The sequence below is a fragment of the Oxyura jamaicensis genome, chromosome 3 (genome assembly GCF_011077185.1).
Source record: "Oxyura jamaicensis isolate SHBP4307 breed ruddy duck chromosome 3, BPBGC_Ojam_1.0, whole genome shotgun sequence".
Lineage (NCBI taxonomy): Eukaryota > Metazoa > Chordata > Aves > Anseriformes > Anatidae > Oxyura > Oxyura jamaicensis.
The window spans coordinates 116,505,333-116,519,941 of NC_048895.1; the positions used below are offsets into that span (position 1 = coordinate 116,505,333).

General features: G+C 56.0%; 1 protein-coding gene across 5 annotated transcripts in view; it reads right to left on the minus strand.

Moving 5' to 3' along the window:
- Positions 1-5,397: 5,397 nt before the first annotated feature.
- Positions 5,398-14,609, minus strand: part of EXTL3 (exostosin like glycosyltransferase 3) — a 115,759-nt gene continuing 106,547 nt past the window's right edge. For all 5 annotated transcript variants that reach the window (XM_035322852.1, XM_035322851.1, XM_035322850.1 and 2 more), the window contains 4 exons: positions 10,698-10,825; positions 7,775-7,919; positions 6,650-6,778; positions 5,398-5,985 (listed from right to left, as the gene is read on the minus strand). In XM_035322852.1, coding sequence (XP_035178743.1) covers positions 5,776-5,985; positions 6,650-6,778; positions 7,775-7,919; positions 10,698-10,825 — 612 coding nt within the window. In that variant the 3' untranslated portion in view covers positions 5,398-5,775. The remainder of the gene's footprint in view (positions 5,986-6,649; positions 6,779-7,774; positions 7,920-10,697; positions 10,826-14,609) is intronic.

Consider the following 14,609-nt stretch of genomic DNA (forward strand, 5'->3'; position numbering starts at 1 on the left):
GCTGGGTCAGTCCTGCAGAGGTAACCATGGCAGCCCAGGAGAAATGTGAATGGAGGGGGAGGAATAAGATGGATGCCAGACACATTTTAACCAGAGATGCACGCTTTGGTGGGCAGGCACCAGCGGGGGTTTCTGTATCTCTACCAGAAGGAAAGAAGCCTCCTGGCCACCACCGTGCGACGTTTGCTGTGCCATGGCCATCCCCAGTCCTTGTGAATGTGGGTGACGGGGTCCCACATCCCTGCTGTGCTTCACCAGCCGCTCTCACTAATTAAAGCCCAAGCGGTGTTTGCAGCGGGGCTGCTCCTCAAGCAGCCGATGTGCGGGGCTGCACCTTGGCTGCTGGCGAGGGATTAATTCCCGGTGTGCTTCCCCTCCTGCCAGCCAGGGCTCCGTCAGGGGGGCGAGGAATAATGGGGAGAAAAGGTGAAAATCAACCTTCTGCACTGCTGGGTTTTACAGAACAGGTATTCCTGGAGGAAAGAAGTATGCCATGATTTTGTTCCATTAATTACAGCCTGAGTAAAAGCAGCTGAACCAAGCCATTAGGCCCCAGGTTTGTGCTCTCCCACACCGTGCCCAGGTACAGTTGATTCCCTTGGGGCTGGCATTAAGTCCCAATTTACCCATCCCATTACCATCACAGGACCTGCCAAGTGGGCCATGCCACTTTGGGGACCCACCACCAAGTCTCATGGCCCACAGGGACCAAACCATGGCTCTGACTAGGGCCACATCCTGCGTCTGCCCCACGGTCAAATGGTGGCTCCATGGCAGGCTCCTGCCGCTTGTCCAGGAGGGGTACCCTCAGCCCCATGGCGCAGGGATCCTCCCAGACCTGGTTCAGAAGTCAGAGCAGATGTTTGCTTCATTTTGATTGTCAGGGCGAAGGGCCGTATTTCAAGACTCTTTGCACTGATTAGCATGAAAAAATAAATTATTCCCCATCTTTTCTCCCCTTTGGCCCTGTCCTCACCCTGAGCATGAGGGGTTGATATCTGCATCTTGAGCCAGGTGAGGCTGCGCTGCTGTGGGCCATGGAAGCTGGGAGAGCGAAATGCCCGAGGCCGGCATAACTTGGCCAAGCCTTAGGGTCAGCCTGAGCTCAGGTGAGAAAACCATGAGCAACTGCTGGCTCCATCGCAGCAGTAATGAAGTAATTACACCCCAGGTGTAGGCCCCAGCCTCCCTCCTGGTCCTCCTTGGCACTGTTGTCTTGCTGTCAGCGGGTTCCCAGTAACAAAACGGGACAGAACAAGGCTGCCCCCAGTCATGGGGGCTTCACGGGCAGAAGCAATGGCCCAGGTTCCTGCTCCCAGCCCAACCACAATGAAAAAAAAACACCTCAGTGTGTCTGATTTTTGTTGCCATCGTCATGTTGGCAGCCAAGCGGGTGTGGGGGCAGAGCTTAAACCCAGCGACACAAGAGAGCCGGGCCCCTGCTGAAAAGTGCCTGTGAGAAGAGCATCCCAGAGGTGGTAGGAACAGGGTTTACACCTCACTTGTGTCTTTTTTTAATTCTTAAAGGCAAAAACAAAACCAAAACATTGGGTTTCTGCCACGGCGCTGCTCCAGGACGTGCCCCTCAGGGGGCAGGGCCGGCCTCCAGGAAGGCACTCACAAAATGAGTGACATTTGCTCTGGGGTGGGTTTGTGTTTGATTATTTTTGTGTGTGTGTGTTTTTTCCTTCTAGATTAAATTACTTAGTCTCTTAAAACGCTCGGTGACAATTATCCTTCCCTTGCAGGCACAACACAGAGCTCTGCGCAGGGCTTTCATTAATTGCCTGCCTAATAACTGCTCATTTCCCTCTGACTGCTCTTAATATTTACCAGCCCGAGCCTACAAATTACAGAGCCCGTCCATCGGCCCCGCACGTGCAGTCACCAGCGGCTGCGGGTGCTGTGCCGCAGCAGTGACTGCCTGTTCCCCTTCCCCAGCCCCCTCTTTATCGCTCTGAAGCCATGTGGCTGCTCTGTGGGGTAAAACCCTGCTTCACCCAGGGGTTTAGGGCAAGCCCAGGGCCCCCAGGTGCTGTATGGCACCGTAGTTCCACTGCCCGAGTCCCACTGCCATGGGGCTGAAAGCAGGAGCCACGGCACACGGTGCTGAGCCCCGAGGTGCTGGGCCCCTCTCTGCCCTGCATGGCCACCCTTTGCCTGTCAGCCCTCTAACAACACCAAGAAAACACTGCCTCTAAAACCCGATTTTTCTTCCCAAAGCCTTCCATGGGCTGGCAGTGAGCCAGGGGCATAAATCCTGCACATCGCTTAGCGCAGGCCCAGCGCTTCTCTCCGAAACGCGACAGGGCTGTACGGATTTATTGATGGCATCGCCGCAGTACCAGCACCCACCTCAACCCCCAGCCCCACACAGCCCTTCAGTTTTGCGCTTTTGTTCTCCCTGGCACAGCACTCCTGGGACCGTGGGTGAAAAAGCAGGGGGTGAGCATCCTTCAGCAGGGCTCCTGCAGGAGCTGCCTGCTTTTATGGCTTTTAGAGCAGAAACACGGGAACAATTTCTGTTATTTTTATAATCAAGGAATGCATCAGCTGGAGTGGGAAACGGAGGGCATTTTTTTGTTAGTGCAGAGCCAGTTTGCAGCCAGGTCGGTGCCTCTCAAGTTCCCATGCCCCCCGCCGTTAGCACCGTCCCTGCCTGCCAGCGGTGTTTTGGGGAGAAACCTTGGGAATTTGGGCACCTGGGGCAGAGCAGCCACCTCCTCCCTTCTGGGACCAGAAATCTGGGGTTCCCTGAAACCTCTCCTGGAAATAAAACCCAGCACAATGCTCCCAGCAGTGACAAGCTTTTACCCCAAGGGTAAGGGACATAAAGAGCACACTTCCCACCGGGGAGGCAGCATGGAGGCGAATGGGCAACTGCAGAGGAAGGCAGCTGCTGGGGAGGAAAGGGGAAAAAAAAAGAAAGCAAGACCAAGGAAACCCAGCAATGTGCAGGAACTCTTCTGGCTCAGTTCCTCCCCTCTGCTCCTCCCCATTTTGAAGCTGGTTGGGACGGCCGTGGCCAAGGCTCGTGCCCCGCGGGGGCGCAGCTCGCTGTGGTGTGCCCCGTCCCGCTCCCAGCCCCCAGCAAAGCAGGCACGGGGACGCGCTCCATCAAGTTAAACGCTCCATTTATTGGATCCTTTTACAAAAAAACCTCAACATAGGAATATTGTGCTCGTGTTGAAGGAGTGTTTCTTGTGTTCTTTTTTTTTTTTTTTTTTTTTTTTTTTGTCTTTAAACCTGGTGCTCACGGAGCAGGGCGCAGGGGAGGGCAGGGCTGGGTGGCGAGATGGGAGCGGGGCGGGGGCTCGGCGGCACCACGGGCGATGTTATTTACAGTGAAAGCACCCCGCAGCCGACCCCCGGTCCCGGATGAAGCAGCAGGAACATTGAAAAAGGGGAAGGCCTCGGGAAAGGTGCCGCCACCGAGGGACCTTCCTGCTACTGAGGGGTGATGAACCGCATGCCCTACCCTGAGCTTCGGAGTTACCGGGGTCCCCAAAAAACCAGGGGGGCAAAGGGCGATGGGGACAGTGGCAGGGCTGGGCTCCCGAAATGCCTCTGTGCTCCCTGCCGATGGAGAGAACCCTGTGGGAGGGCTCAGGAGCAGAAAATCGTGGTGTAAATCACAGAGTTGCACTCCAGAAGGGTTCCCGGGACTATTTAGGCAGGTTTGGGAAAACTCGAAAGCAGCAGCAGAATGGGGCAGCCCCAGCCCTGCGAGAGGGGAAGGGGATGTGGCATTATTTTCCTTATCCTCATCCCTCCCACCCGTCCCCTGCAGCACCCATTTACCCCTCAGCCCCAAACCCTTCCCTTCAGGGGGGGCTCAACAAGGAGGAAACCCTCTCAGGCCCCAGCTCGCAGCCTCTCCCCCCCGCGCCTCGCTCCACACAACCGCGATGCTCCAAATTTACCAGGGATCTTCCAAAAAAAATAATCATAAACAACACCCAAGAGCTGGGTGAGATGGGCAAGAGCTGAGCATGCCGAGCCCCAAATGGTAACGCGAAGCCGCCACGGGCACAATTCCCAGCGCCACCTCACCAGGACAGTAACATTTCCCCTAAGGTTTTCTGGAAATGAGGCGCTGGGAAGCGTCTCTCTCTCTCTCTCTCTCTATTTATATAAAGTGCAATCCACAGCTGCCTCCACCTGTGGCTGGCACCAGCATCCTGAGCTGCTCTGAAATGGGGCTGGGCAGGTCACAGCACCCCAAAACGTGGCGCAGGCTACATGAGGGGGGTGCAGACCCGAGGAGCTGCCAGCAGAGCGGCCCTGCTCCTGCTCTGGGGCATGGGTGGGTGACAACATCCCCCTGCAGCACGGACACGGGGCCAGGAGAGCCGGGGACACCGAGGTTTCACCTCCCTGTGTGCCCAGCAAGGGCTTCCTCAGGCTGCCCTTGACCACGGGACGGGAGCGGGGCCGAGCACAGAGCTCAGGGACCAGGCTGTAAAGGCCTGGGGGAGAAACCAGCTCCTTGCACAGACCTGTGAACATGGTCCCAGTGATGTTTTCTGGTTCACTCAAAGGGAAAAAAGCCTTTGCGGGGTTAACGAAGCCTTTGTGGGGTTAACGAAGCCTTTGTGGGGTTAATGAAGCCTTTGTGGGGTTACCCTTCGAACACAGCCCAACGAGGACGAGGTTTTAAGGCAGTTACTCTGAGGCCCACGGGCAGACCCGCCAGGGGCACTGCTGCGGGACGGGGATCGAGGTGGAGCGGGGACTCCAGCCCGCCCCGAGCTCCAGCAAACCCAGGCTGGGCCGGCGCTTCGCTTCGGTGCTGCCCGTGAGGATGGCCGATCCCAAGAAGGCCCCACAAGGGCCCCGATACCCCACTGCTACCCCCGATACCCTGCTGCTACCCCTGAAAGGCCCGAGCAGGCTCGAAGCCTCTCCGCAGCTGCCCTTGGTGCTGGAGCTGCTGGAGAAAACCACAGCCTGCTCCAAAACACAAGCCTGGGAACGTTCCCAACCTCAAACCCTGTCTTCGAGGTCTGGCGGTACCTGCGGTGGAAAAGGACACCGAGAATGAGAGCACAGCAGCTGAGTGCCAGGTCTGGACCCTCCGGGACCAACCTCGTCCTTGCTCACCCCTGATGGAGCTGTGGGAGGGCCGAGGCAGGCTCAGCACGGTGCTCATCGGTGGGTGACACCTGCAAGTCCTCAGTAGTGGCCACAGGGCGAGACGAGCCGGGACGTGGTGTGCAGGAGGGGAGGAGAGAGGGAGAAAGGACGGGGACAGCATCACCGGAGCTGCCTCCACGTGGGGAGAAACCTCCGCAGTCCAACGCCTCCGACCAGGCCTTGCCATGGCGCCCCCCGAGAGCGCAGAGAGGTCCAGAGGGGGTGGGAAAGGGGACAAAAAAAAAAAAAAAAGCCTCACGCGGCAAATCTAAAACACTTTCATTTTAAATAACAATAATTATAATTAAAAAGAATGGTTGCCCTCGGCTAGCGCGGGGGCGGATCCACTAGCCAACGCGCCATTCCTCAGTGTACGATCCTAGGGAGCGTCCTCGCGGGAGCCGTGAGATCCTGCGCCCCTCCGCCTGGTCTTGTCGCCGTGGGGAGAGCAGGACGGGGGGGAAATGTGCCTGTCCCAAACCCAGGACGTCCCTTTTCCTCCGCGGGAGGGAGGCTGGAGTCAACAGCAGGCTTTTTTTGCCCTCGGAGCCCTGCTGAGAAGCCACCCTCCGCCCTCACCCGCCTCGGGACGAAGTTCGGCGAGCCGAGGGGCGCCCGGCCGCCTGCTGCCTGCTGCTTTTAGATGAATTTGAAGCATTTCGTCTTGTCGTGGGGCAGGCGGGTCTTGAAGAGGACCGAGTCCACGCGGAACTGGGTGTAGAGCAGCGGCATGTACCCGTACACCTTCACGAAGAAGTTGATGCACTTGTGCCGCTCGTGGAAGTGGGAGTCGTCGTGCGAGAGCGCCTGGGGGCACCCGGGGCAGCGGAAAGTCCAGCGGGAGGTCACCTGCAAGAGAGGGACAGGGACGGTCACTGCAGCTGTGTTTAAAATCAGCAATTTGGGGTGCCGCTTGCTTTAGGGACCCAGAGCCAGATCTCCTGAGGGGGCTCTGGTTTTCTGGGCGGGCTGTGGGGACACCCGCAGACAGCCGGGCTGCCCCTCGGTCTGGGGAAGAGAAAAGCCCACCCCTCATATTTAGGGCCGTCCTTGAGGCAGCTGGCCTGTGAGGGTGAGACACGCAGAGCTGTAAGGAGCAGTTTGCCAGCAGCGATGGAGAGAGAGGAATGTTACGCACCCGAAATTCGTGCCCAAAAATGTGGCGTTTGTTTGCTCTGAGCGGCACTGCGAGTCAAACCCCGATTCATCCCGCGTGCCACGGCGGGGACTTGGCTGCTTCTGGAGGCTGTGCTGAGCCTTTGAACGGGCACCACAGCTCCTCGGGGACGGAGGGGACAGGCTGACAGCCTCCAGCACAGCGTTTTGGAGATGCCACAAGGACGCAGTTTGGCCAGGGCAGCGTGTGCTCCTGCTCCAGCGAGAGGACGGGCGCTGGGTTCCCTCCGGAGCCTCCAAACTGCTCGACTGCAGCTTCAGCACGCTGCTGCACTCCTAAGACACCAATCAGATCACCGTTGTTGGTTTTTTTTTTAACTGATAACAAGCTCCCTACCTTTATGGGAGGCTTTCTCGTGAGGTGAGAGACGAGGAAGTTCATGGCGATGTCCTCGCAGTTGATGTACTCGTCCACCATGTCGCGGATGGCTTGCGGCATCACGTAGGAGTACAGGTAGGCGTAGTACTGCAAGGAGAAGGGGCAGCGTTGCTCGAGGGGGCTACAAGCAGCACGCGCTGCCTCGGCCCCCTCAGATCTCGCTCTCTTTGCTGCTGCACAGTCAGCACGTCGCCAGCAGCTGGGGGATCCCCTTCCCAGTTGACAGCTCAGGAAACGAGCCCGCTCGCTTCCCAAGGTCTGTTTGCTCCCCGTCTCCCCCCCCATAGAGAGAAACGCGTGTCCCAGGGCCATTTTCACAGAATCACAGAATAGTCTAGGTTGGAAGAGACATCCAAGATCACACAGTCCAACCTCTGACCTAACACTAACAAGTCCTCCACCAAACCATATCCCTGAGCTCTACATCTAAACGTCTTGTAAAGACCTCCAGGGATGGGGACTCCACCACTTCCCTGGGCAGCCTATTCCAGTGACTAACAACCTGTTGAGTAAAGAAGTTCTTCCTAAGATCCAACACAAACCTCCCCTGGCACAACTTTAACCAATTCCCCCTCGTCCTGTCACCAGGCACGTGGGAGAACAGACCAACCCCCACCTCGCTACAGCCTCCCTTCAGGTACCCGTAGAGTGCAATAAGGTCACCCCTGAGCCTCCTCTTCTCCAGGCTAAACAGTCCCAGCTCCCTCAGCCGCTCCTCGTAAGCCTTGTTCTCCAGGCCCCTCACCAGCTTCGTTGCCCTTCTCTGGACTCGCTCGAGCACCTCCATGTCCTTCTTGTAGCGAGGGGCCCAAAACTGAACGCAGTACTCGAGGTGCGGCCTCACCAGAGCCGAGTACAGGGGGACAATCACTGCCCTGGCCCTGCTGGCCACGCTGTTTCTAATGCAAGCCAGGATGCTGCTGGCCTTCTTGGCCACCTGAACATTTTCTGCCCTGCTCCCTTCCAACAAACAAATCTGAGCTTCTTCTTAACAAACAATTCACAAACACGCAAGCTCCGGTTGCTCTAGGAGGGAGAGGAAAGCTCCAGGCTGACCACGGAGGAGCGGCCGCGCCACCTCACCTTATGGAAGAAGGCAGCACCAGTGAGCACCATGGAGAGCTCACACGAGTAGTTGGAGTTGTAGAGCCAGGACTGATGGGGGATGTCCCACGCGTGGTAGCGGCCCGGGAAGCCAACGATGCGGTCCCTCGCCTCTCTCCAGACCCTGCAAACACACAAAGGGCTTGGATGAGGCACCTGGAGATGGGCACAGCTCTGCCTGAAAACCTCCACGTGAAGCCGGGTGAGATCGTGCCTTCGGTGCCAAGGGACCTGCTCCCACAGAGGTGTTGCTGGGAATAATTGCATATACAAAACAATCCTGGGGTTTGCTGGTCCAAAGAATGGCCAAGATACACCATAAAAAAAAATAAACATCATTAAAATGTGCAAAGGTGCTTTAAAGCCACGGGCTGTGAGCGCAGAGCATCGCTGAGTGCCATGAAGTTGGGTTTCTCTTGTTGGGCCTCTTCCAGAGGTTCTGGTTGCTTATTTGCGGGGGAGGAAAGTGCCCCTAGCTCACGCACACGGGATTTTGGAACTCGTAAAGGTTGCTCTGTACGTTTAAAGAAAGGTAACAAAGAAAGCCCGATGGCCCCAAGTTAGTCTCTGAGTTACAGAGAGCACAGAAAACTGTGAGCTCAGGTGAAAGGCAGGGAAAGAGGTGGGGAAAGCCAGCGAGATGGAAACCACTGGCTCTGCTTCGGCTTCCTCCTACAAAAAGTCCTGAGCAGCCACGGCTCTGAGCTGGGGGTAACCCATCCTCTGCCCCTAAACTCCCTGGGATTTCCCCCAGAGCTCCATTTCCTCCTCCATAAGGCAAAGGTAACACGAGGCTCTCTTTAGGAAGGCTGCAGAGAGGCTGAAGAGCCCCGTGTCTTTAGAGGGAAGACACCAAACTCCGCTACGTCTTCGTCCTTCACCCCGAAACGCCGCTGGTCCCCAGGGAATTAAACCACGAGGCTCGCGCGTGAGAGCGTGGGCTCGTTTCATATCCTGCTCCCAGCTGCAGCTCGCTCTCCTCCAGTTGAGATCCCCCAGGAGAGCTGCGACGCTGTCAGGAATCATTAAGACAAACGCCAGTGCCCGGTGTCTAACCCGGGAAACGAAGCCAGCCTCCACGTGCGGGCCTGCCCCCGCTTCCTCGGGAGCTTCGGGGCCAACCTCACGTGTCGGTGCCCAAGCTCAGAGACCCCGGACTACAAGAAACAAGTCCCGGGTGGGAGCCTGGTGGACACGGGAGGGTTTTCCCTTCATCACGAGGCAGAAAGTGGCCTTTTTTTCTGTTTTCCTAGGGTGGAGGCGAGCTGTCACAGCTCCTTTGCCTGCTTCAGAAGCGATGGCTGCGGGGCTGCTGGAGTCACCAAGTTTCCAAGGGCCCTGGGCGTTCATTCTGCTTCCTAACACAGCAAGGAGCAAAGACAGGACTGTTGGTACGGCCTCGAGTCAAATTAATGAAGCTCCGATATAAGCTGGTAATGAAAAGGGAGTAATTAACACCGCCAGCAGCAGCCCTGGCACCATCCTCGCAGCAAGCGCTTGCTGGCTGAGCTTTCTCTCATCGTTATGAAAAGCTGGAGCAGAAACTGCTCGCCCCTCCTCGCTTCCCCCACGTCCTGCTTTCACACCAACGTGGTGTTTTTGTGACAAAAAGCTGCGTTTCTCCGGAGAAGGGTTTTGTCCGTGCTGCTGGGAAGGGTTTGCCCCCTCCAGCTCACTGCTGAGCGGCACACGGAGCAGGATGAGGCCCCAGGGATCGCAGCCCGAAGCAAAGTTCAGACAAAATGCGGTTGTCGTGGGCAGGGCTCAGCCGCCGAGGCACCGTCTCTTCCCCGGCTAAGTGCGTGCCTGCAGCACGCGAACACAGGGAGGCTTTGTGGGGTCGAGGTGTCTGAGAGCAAGGCTGGGGGTGAGGCACTTGGAAAGCAGTTTTCATTTGAGGCTCTCTAATCAATAAAGCCTCCGCCAGGTGCTGTGGATGAGTGAAGGTGAACGGAGACCAAAGAGGGGGAAGAAAACATCCGGGCTCAGCTGAAGAGCCCGTAACGGGGCACGGGGGGGGAAGCCAGGAGTCCTGCCGCCTACTCCCCTGCTGGAATCGCTTTAACACCTCATTTCTCAGCTCTCGGAGAGAGCCTCTTGGCTTTCCAGGCATTTTGTGCCTTTTTATCTTCCCGGCTCCCGCCCCCAGCCAGCTGCCAGGGGCTCTGGGATTAGAGATCCCCCCACGCCCCAGCCCAGCGGGTTGAGGAGCCAAAACGAGCGGCAGCGCTCCCTCCTCGAGCTGTGCTCATTCCTCAGCACCTCTTTTGTAGCCAGCAGGAGCCTACGGACTGCTTTCTGCCCCCCCTGGGCTTGTAATCAGGGAGCTTTTGGCCAGGGGAAAAGTTAAGGGATGACGTAGGTGCTGGAGCAGAAGGAGGTGGGAACGGGAGCAACCAGCACTGGGCTCTTCTGTGCAACATTTCTCTTTTTCATCCTCTAGAGAGAAAAATGATGAAACAGCTGCCACATCCCAGTGTTGCACGGAGCAAATGGGACGCTTTGCCCAAGCAATCAGGTCCTGCGGGGGCCGTGACCATCCTGGCCTTGCCCAACGTGAAGGATGGAGCGCAAAAGCCTCTTGGATTTGTTTTCCAGTTTTCTTCTTAACGTTCCCTCAAGAACATTAAGGGAAGGTTATCAGAACTGCAAAAGCCAGAGAGTGAAGGTTAGGAAGTGCAAGAATGAGGGTTGCCCGGACAGCCTGGAATCAGCCCACCTGCAGTCATTAAACAATTCATTAGCACACGTTTCTCCTCCAAGAACTTGAGCTGGGAAGCCCCAGGAAAGGCTGTGCTAGCCCTCGGCCAGGCCCTCGTTTTAACCACGGGGCCACGAGCAGCGCTTGGACGCAGGAAACATCAGTGCGGGGCTGAAAGCTACACCCTTGGAGGCCACTCACCGGAACCCGAACATGATCTCATCGTGGCGAAGGTGAGCGTCGTCATCGATGGACAGGATGGCCTCCGTCTCGATCTCATCCCACGGCAGGAAGCGGTTGTTCAGGCTGTTCTTCTCCGTGCGCACAACCTACGGGACAAACGCTAGCATCACGGTGTGCAAACGGGGAAGGTCTCACCTGCCCCGGCAGACCTACGGGCACGCCGTTCCCCGGGCCGCTCCGTCCCGCCAGTCATTTTTGTGGCTCTCCTCTTGGGGTCACGATAAAGTCCGGCCTGGTGAAAAGAAGGTGGCGTCATGGCCATAAAACGCCGTTAAATGAGATTACGTTTGATCACATAAAAAAGCCCACACCGCAGGTGTTAACAGGGGAAAATATTTGTATGGGGGACCCGCATGACAGCTGGTGCGATCAAACTCCCGTGTAAAGCCCGTGTTAGAGCTTTCGTCTGTCAATAGAAACAACTGGGGGCAAAAAGTGGAACGTTCGATGAGAAGGCATTAAAATATCTTGCTGGAGTTGCATCAGGAACACAAAGGATGTATTGCAGGGAGGGGAACGAATGGTGCAGCTCTAAGCAGCATCAGGGCAGAGCCGCGCCGGCAGCGCTCGCAGCCCAGGAGGGCTGAGGTGTGAGCAGTGCCCGCAGGGGAAGGCAAAGTGGAGACAACACCGGTGCAGGAATTTCTCCCCCCTCTCCCTCTCAGTCTCTTGCCGGACTGGAAGGGCTCTTTGGCAAAACGTGGCCAGGAGGCACGTTTTGGGATGAAGCTGCCGCTGAGCCTTCGTAGAATCATAAAGGTCAGAAAAGCCCTCTGAAACCACCCGGTCCAACCACCCCCTACCACCAATGTCACCACTAAACCATGTCCCTAAGCACCACGTCCAACCTCTCCTTGAACACCCCCAGGGACGGTGACTCTACCACCCCCCTGGGCAACCCATCCCAACGCCTGACCGCTCTTTCTGAGCAGAAACGTCTCCTCATTTCCAACCTGAACCTCCCCTGGCCCCTGCTGCTTGATGGGCCACCAGGAGCATTGGGATCCGTCCTCCAAGGGGGGCAGGATTGAAGCAGAGAAAAGGACTGGACGACCTGACGTACAAAGCAAACCCCTGCAGGTGCTCATCTACGGGGCAGCCTACCAGAAGTTGGAGGGGACAACGAACACTTCCAGAGGGACACGTGCAGGGCCCCTCCAGTAACAGCAGCCCCAATTCAGACCTGCTCAGTGCTCCCTCCAGCTCAGCCACACCATAAAATGGGTTTCAGGCCCTTGTGAAAGGGGCACCATTTCTCAACTCTTGTGGCCACGACCAGTTTCTGACTGCCTGCTTCGCCTCCTGTTGCTGGGCTTGCCCTCTAGTAAGGCTGCAGAGTTATTAAAAGCAGCGCTGATAAATAATTTATCCTCCTGCTTAAGAGCACACAGCACGCCGTGCCTCTGCTGGTACGGTGGCATTTCCTCCCCGAGGCTGATCTCATTGCAGTCTGGGGGTGTCTGACTCGTGAGGATTAGCAGAAGTTGGACCCAGGCCATCGGAAATGGATTTAATGCTTTCCAGGCAAGGTCCCGCCTGCAGCTCCCGCGGGACCAGCTGAAGATGCACAGACAGAGGACAAAAGAGCAAGAACTGGGGCCGAGCAGCAGAAAACCCTTTCTGCCCCATCAGCACGCTGAGAAATGGCCACGGTTTTGTTTTTAGCAGACTCCTACTTGCTGTGGGTCCTCAATTCAGCTTCTCGGGATAGATTCGGGTTGTACATTCGCAAATGTCAAATTATTTCCACTCCCCGAAGCTGCAAAAGGGCAGCACAGAGGGTGGAGAGATCGGTGCATTGGCACGAAACTCTTCCCTAAAGAGAAAGATGCTACAGAGGAGCCAGATGCCTCCGAGACTCGATTATCACATTCATCACATGAGCACAAGCGCAAGTTAGAAGCAACTTAAAGCTGCTGCCTTTGATGCCTTGTTTTCAAAGGAACTGTCCCAATTTACAGCGCTTTCAGGACGTGGCTAATTGGCATCAGCCATCTAGTCAGTGGCTTCTGTAAATCCCCGCGCTTGCCCCTGGCTGATTGAACCAGGAAAGCTAACGGGGAGGTGCAGGCAGCGATTCGAGAAGGGCCCAAACCTTCCTCCTGTCTCTGCCCTCCTGGGACGGCTCAGCACCGTGCCTTTTCCCCGGGCAGGACTGGGTTTTGGTCTCGAACGCACACACTGCATCCCGAGCTGGGGAAACGAGGGCATCGCGTTATTAGGTGGGAAATGTAACTCTTGAGAAAGAGAAAAGTGAACCTTTGGGAAGGTTTTCTTCTTTAATACGAGCGGCTAATCTTGTAAAAACAGGTTGGGGGGAAGGGGAGGAGTATTCAAATAGGGAATTGAAACATTCCTATCTCCATTGGCCATGGGCCTCGGAAAACACCAGATTTGTGAGGCATGAAATGGACATTACGGGCAAAAATGCGTTCAGAAACTTATTAGGCTAGGTGAAAAAGGAAGGGTTATTACACCAGCCAAGTTTAAAGAAGTTCAGTCCTGAAGTTTTGGGATTTACGGACCAGAGGAGGCGGCCTGCTCACCCTGTGGGACCTCCTCAGGCGCTGGAGCAGGGCCTTGAAGCACAGCTCTTCTCTGGAAGATTCTCAGCCTGAGGTGCCATGAAGCTGCTGTGAAACACCATCTCGACAACGTTACTGGGAGATCAAACTTCACGGCACTGGTTGATCTCCAAATGCTTTCTGAAGAACCAGCAGCAGACGGCTGGTGGGGTCGGTGGGGGTAAGCCAAGTCGCTGACGTTAGCCTCCTGAATGCCTCCTGCTCACAGGAGCCCCTTCTCAGAGCTGACCTGTGGCCACCTGAGGTGCCTCTGACAGAAAGGAATACCCTTTGAAGACATCAAGAGCAGGGGAATCCCTTTCCTCTGAGTGTCCCTCAGGACATCCAACCTCAAAGGCCAACCGCTGCTCCTCCGAAGGATCCGCCATCAGCTCCCTCAGCAGGCCTCTTCCACACAGGACCAGGCGGTGCCATAACCAAACCCTCTCTCAGTTCTTGTTCAAGCAGACCAAGCTCTCCATCTCTCACCCAGGGCCGTTTCTCCTGCCCTTCCCTCACGTTAATGACGGCTTTTGATCTTATTTCTCAGGGGTTGTGAGCCAAGAGCTGTGTGAGCACCCACCAAAGGATGTTCCCTCAGCCATCGTGAGGCCTGTGCTGAAATGCTGAGCTCTGGCAGGCAGCCACTCACCAGTAACCTTCACCCAGAGAGATTCTAGCACTGGGGAGCTCAAAAAATCCCAAGAGCTAAAGGAAAGGCACACACATTTACCAAAAAGCCACCCTCCCTTCAGGGAACGGGGAGGCTCCAACCACAGAGCACAGCGCCACTGTTAGGACCTTCACGTGAACCCCAGCCCCTCTTGCCTCAGATTTTGTACTTCTGGCTGCTTTTATCTTGGTTATTTTGGGCTTTTCCTTGGCAATTTTGCTTAAACACCTTTGCCACCAGTGGTATTACCCAGTGTGATGCTTTACAAAGTCGCTACTGTGGCTCCCAGCTCCAAATCATGAAACCCCTCAGCAGTTTACACACTTAGGAAGTTTATCTTAAAACTGCAAGACATAAAATGCTTCTCAGCACCATCCACGCCATATTAGAAACTTCTGTGCCTTTCAGCAAATTGAGGTGATTTCATTCCACCAATTTCTTTTGACTGAAGGAGCACAAAACCCCAAAACTCAACCCAGTCCTGTTTAATACATCCATTTGCTCCTGGTGTTGTTCATGGCCATGTTGGCCAAAAAGATCTTAAAAGCGTTAGGCAGAGCTAAAAGAAAGCATAAATCTACAGTCTGCCCAGCAAGAATGCCCCAACCAAGACCAATATTTTCTATTTACATA